This window comes from Hemicordylus capensis, chromosome 2 (assembly GCF_027244095.1).
Source record: "Hemicordylus capensis ecotype Gifberg chromosome 2, rHemCap1.1.pri, whole genome shotgun sequence".
In the NCBI taxonomy this organism is placed as follows: domain Eukaryota; kingdom Metazoa; phylum Chordata; class Lepidosauria; order Squamata; family Cordylidae; genus Hemicordylus; species Hemicordylus capensis.
In genome coordinates this window covers 317,938,507-317,943,437 of record NC_069658.1, presented here as the reverse complement: position 1 = coordinate 317,943,437, position 4,931 = coordinate 317,938,507, and the positions used below count along the sequence as shown (strand labels likewise).

General features: G+C 48.8%; 1 protein-coding gene across 1 annotated transcript; it reads left to right on the top strand.

Moving 5' to 3' along the window:
* Positions 1-318: 318 nt before the first annotated feature.
* Positions 319-2,305, top strand: LOC128348205 (protein BTG1-like). The gene is made up of 2 exons (XM_053303936.1): positions 319-871; positions 1,656-2,305. Exons 1-2 carry the CDS (start codon positions 754-756, stop codon positions 2,006-2,008), a joined length of 471 nt encoding a protein of 156 aa, XP_053159911.1. The 5' UTR covers positions 319-753; the 3' UTR covers positions 2,009-2,305.
* Positions 2,306-4,931: the final 2,626 nt, after the last annotated feature.

The following is a 4,931-nucleotide window of genomic DNA, read 5'->3' as shown; positions in this document are numbered from 1 at the left end:
ACCAGACAGTAAACATCATGCCTCATAGCTCCGCTTTCCCCATTAGGCTCCACAGGAGGAAGTCCGTCTCCCTCCGGCTCTCGCTGCCGCAGCCAGCGGCTTTGCTCCTCCTGGCTCGCCCTCCCCTCCCGCGGCGGACTCCAAGGCGCCTGACGCAGGCTGTGTACAACCAACTCGTCGCCCTTCCTCGCCACACCCCTTCATTGGTCGGAGCCCAAGCCCCGCCCCTGCCCGCCTTTTCTCGCAAAAGGGACAAGAGCAGAGGAGCGGGGTGGGGGGGCAGGGTAGAGGTTCCTCAACCGACGGCTTCCATCGCTTCCTTCCGCTGCCGGCCAATCAGAAGACGGGGTGTCATTTCTCGCCCAATCGGGAGGGGCGGTTTGGCGTCAGCGCGACGGAACGCCCGGTTTCTGTGATGCACCAGCTCGGGGCCGGTGCCATTGGCTGCAGCTGGCCCCGCCCCGCGCCCCTCAGAGTTGGGGGGGAGGGAAAGGCCGTCTCTTGTCTGTGCCTCTCGATCTGTTTACTCCTCGCGCTTGGTCCCCAGCGGCGGCTGCGGCAGCGCTGAGTGGGTGGCAGCAGCAAGAGCTGGGCCGGCGGCGCGGATCGGCACCCTCCTCCCTCCCCCGCAACATCAGCAGCCGCCCTCCTTAGCCGCGGGAAGGTCTCAGCGCCGCCGCTGCGGGACGCTCAGGCCGGCAGGGAAAGAGAGAGCGAGAGCGAGAGAGGGGGGGAAGGCGCTGGGAGAGGGCCATGAAGACGGAGATCTCCACGGCGGCAGGCTTCATCACCCGCCTGCTCAGGACGCCCGGCGGCATCGGCGACGAGGAGCTGCGCTGCTTCAGCGAGTCCCTGCAGGAGGCGCTGCGAGGTGAGGCGGCGTCGGCCACTGCGTGGGCGGCTGAGGGCGCCCCACAGACCTCCCCCCCGCCCCCCGCTGGGGCTCTACGGTTGATGGGGGCGGGGAGAGAGCAGCGCCTTCGGAGCCCTTCAGTGCCAGCTGCCCGTCGCTTGCGGGGAGTCGATCCCCCTCCCCCTCCCGCCCCGAAGAGGAAGACTTCCCCAGCCCCACCACCACCACCCCACACACAAACACAAGCCAAGCTCTCCCTCCTCCCTCTCCCTCTCCCACCCCCGGCCATAAGTTCCCCAACTCTTCTCCCTCCGCCCCCCTCCACACTCCCCAACCCCATTGGAAGGCTCTGGTGTCTGTCATGATGTCCGTTATTTCCCCCCCCACACACACACACCCCTCGCAAGCAATAAGACTCCTCACCACCACCACCACCCATGACTGAGGGGTTCTTTGATCATCCCTCATTTACCCCGCAGAGACGGGCAGCCCGTCCCCTCCTTTGTCGCTGACACTGGGCCTTCCTTCTTCCCTCATGCTGTGGCTGACCGGCCTTTTCTCTCCCCCGCCCCCCCCCCACGCTTTCACATCTGTCGGTTTCTGCTCTTCTCCCTACTAATCCCCCCTCTTCTCCCCCCCCCACCAGCCTTAGTGTTTTGAGGCTGTGTCCAGGATGGGCAGCAGAAAGTGTGTGGTGGGGGCTGCCTCTGTGAGTCTGTGTTGGCGGTGTCTGAGCCCACATTATGCAGGCTATAATTCTCCCTCCCTTCCTCCCTCCCCCCCCCTTTGTTTGCGTCTGCAGACCATTATAAGCACCACTGGTTCCCCCTGATGCCCTCCAAAGGCTCAGGGTACCGCTGCATCAGGATCAATCACAAGATGGACCCCTTGATAAGAAAAGCAGCCGGCATGATTGGACTCAGCCACGAGAGACTCTTCCAGCTCCTGCCCAGCGAACTAACTCTTTGGGTTGACCCCTTTGAGGTGTCCTATCGTATAGGAGAAGATGGGTCCATCTGTGTCCTCTATGAAGGCCCTCAGCCGGCAGTGAAGAATGCCAAAGCTCTTGAGAGCAGGAGCAGCTGTAAAGAGGAGTGGAGAATTGGCAGAGCCAGCCCTTCCAAGAACTACAACATGATGACAGTTTCCAGTTAAAAAATTAACATTCCCTGTACAATGATGTATGTATGTATCCCACTTTGATAATGAAGTTAGATGATGTAATTGATATGTTGATTTTCACCCCATAGTCATTAAAGTTGTAGTAGTACTGCCAAATTCTTTGTTTTGTGGCCAAGGGCTAATGTATAAAAAGCAGTTCTTTAACTGTGTACTTTTCTGGATTGTATACTGTAAATGAAATTGTACAGTCAAGATGATTGTTTTACAGATTTATATTTTGGAAAAAAAATCCTTGGCTATTTGTAATAAAAATGAAAGTAATTTAACTCATTTTTTACAATGATTTCTAGTTCATAGTTACTTTCCCCTGTCACCTTTGCACATAGTGAACAATAATTTTGGGTTGGGTGTAGAGCAGGGGCATCCTTCCCTCCCTCCAGACTTCTGGGCAGAAGTATCGTCCCCCACACACCCTGGTAGCCCTCAAATCCTCCCTCAAATGTCACATGTGGCCTTGCCGCCACTGGCCAGCACCATGCCAGAGGGCCAAATGCAACTGTGCTGCAGCCAGCCCCCCATCTCCCCTGCTATGTGCAGCTGAGCGCGGCCAGCCCACGGCCATTTGCCATCTCACTTCATGGCAGCCAAAGACATTCTCCATGCTCTGTTCAGCAGCTGACCCCCGGCTGCACTCAGGTGTGCAGGGAGGTTGTTTAGTTTGGTCCTGATTTCCTTTCCTTGTTGCTCCGAGCTGAGACGGGACTCAGGGGCTCCTCTCTGTCCTGGCCTGCTTCCAACCCAGCTCCTTCCAGGTTCTTCTCCTATGAAAAGCGAACCCTTATGCTAGTCAGTGGGAAGTTTCTTATTCAGAATTTCTTCTAAAAATAAAGAATTCCAGTTTTCCTTGAGCATGTTCTGGTTAAAAAGGTAGTGCATTAAGCTAATTTAAGTGGCAGGACTGTCCATGCAAAATGTGGTTTGTGCAGGTCAGTAGGAAGTGTCTTATCCAGAATCTCTTATAACAACAACAAAAACCTTTTCCAGCTTTGGAGCGTGTTCTGGTGTAAAAAGTAATAATGCATTGCAGCTTATCTTGCAGAGTCCTGTGAGGTGGGGGCGGTGTGGCAAAAGGCTTTTAGGTCCAGGTTTTATTACCTAGGTGCATTTCTGGTATAGAGAGGCCAGGCGGGGGGTGGGAATGAAACACTGACCAACCGGAATTTTTAAACCTCTCTAGTGACTTGGCTGCACACACTATTTCAGGGTTGTAAACACAGCTGCATGGAACAAATATGATTTGTCTAATGTAAATATCCAGACTTGATTTCTTTAGTCCCAAGCAGCTGTCAAGAATGGAATCGGATTTCTTGCAGCAAAGTTACAGTTTACACCCTCTTTTCCGGTAAGATAATATTTCAGCATAGCTCTACATTGATGAATATTACATAAAAATACATCTATAAACACAGAGTAACAGACTCACACATTAGTATTACCACAGCCATAATGCATTGGGGTAAGTAATTCCAAAACTTGATTTGAATCAGATGGACTAAATAGAAGTTTACCTTTATCCCAAATGATGTAGAGGGTGTAAATTTTATTAAGTGGGAATTATTCTTATCTAATATATACAGGATTGGAGTCTGGATTAAAGTCATATTAATGTGCTAATTCGCATTTACAAATATTAGAAGCAGAAATAACTTTAGAAACAGACTTCTTGCTATTTTAAAAATGATTGTTTTCAAACCGCTTGGGGGGAAAAACACCCTGCAAAATAAAGTAGCAGCTATATAGATATATAGCGTGTGTGTGTGTGTGTGTGTATAGACCTCAAATCCAATAATTGCCTTGGGATCTAATCAACCCAGATTCAAATAACTGCCTTAAGTGTGCCCAAGGTCTTGGTCATGCCTGGTACCATTTTTTAACTTCCCCCTTCCCCTTTGAGCAGCAGGATCTCCCCACCCCGCCCCCAACCTCCAAGCATCATAATCTGTTTATGAAACTTATCTCAGTTTCAAATAGGCTTGTTTTGGGGAAGGGGGCCATTTGTCTGAGAAACACAAATCCAAACCTTCCTTGAACAGGTAGATCTAGCTGTGCATTTTTTGGATCCATGCCTTAATCTTCTTTGGATGATGATGATGCTTATTTTGCTGTAAATTTGAAACCAGAAAATTAATAGGCTTTGTGGAATGCATACAGGAAAGAGCAATTTTCCCAGTTTTGTATTTAGTGTTAGCACAACAGGGCTTGCATTGCAGATTGTTAGCAGATCATTAATAAACAGTGCAAATTGTCACATTAACATGGTAAAAGATTCAGCCAGGGGGCAAGTCTGGGCAAATCTGAAGTTATACTTATAGTCTGGTTAGACGACTTTTCTGAAAAACTGGTGGGATTATAGATGTTGTAGTTTAGTTACAACTACTTGAGTTTAAATTAATACAGACAGTCAAATGGCTATGTTCTAAATATATTTATTTCCAATAAAAGAGGTACATTCCTAAAAGTTAGAATGCTGAACTGCCTAACATGACTTTAATGAATATCATTTTATTTATTTTTTTTATTGTTGAATTTACATACCGCCTTTCATTAAAAACAATCTCAAGGCGGTTTAAACAATCTCAAGGCAGTTTATCATGGGGGTAGTGTTCTTTTGAACTGAGTTATTGAGAAAGTATTTTAAGGGATCATTTTGATATCTCTTTGGTTAGTTGATCACATTCAGTCTTCTGCATGTTTCTTCTAACATGCCCCCACCAAAACCACAAAGGATTGTGGTCCTTGACCACAATGCAGCATAGAGTTATTTGGAAATAAATCCCATTGAAATCTATGACAGTATTCTAAATAGACTGGGCTATTCACTGAAAAAAATTCAATTGAAATGGATAGAAGATCATACATTAGTCTTACTGTCATTTATATTTGTCATGATAGTACA

Coding starts and splice junctions, on each gene's coding strand:
- LOC128348205 (XM_053303936.1), top strand. CDS start 754: ATGAAGACGGAGATCTCCACGGCGGCAGGCTTCATCACCCGCCTGCTC. Junction 872..1,655: donor CCTGCAGGAGGCGCTGCGAG/GTGAGGCGGCGT, acceptor TTGCGTCTGCAG/ACCATTATAAGCACCACTGG.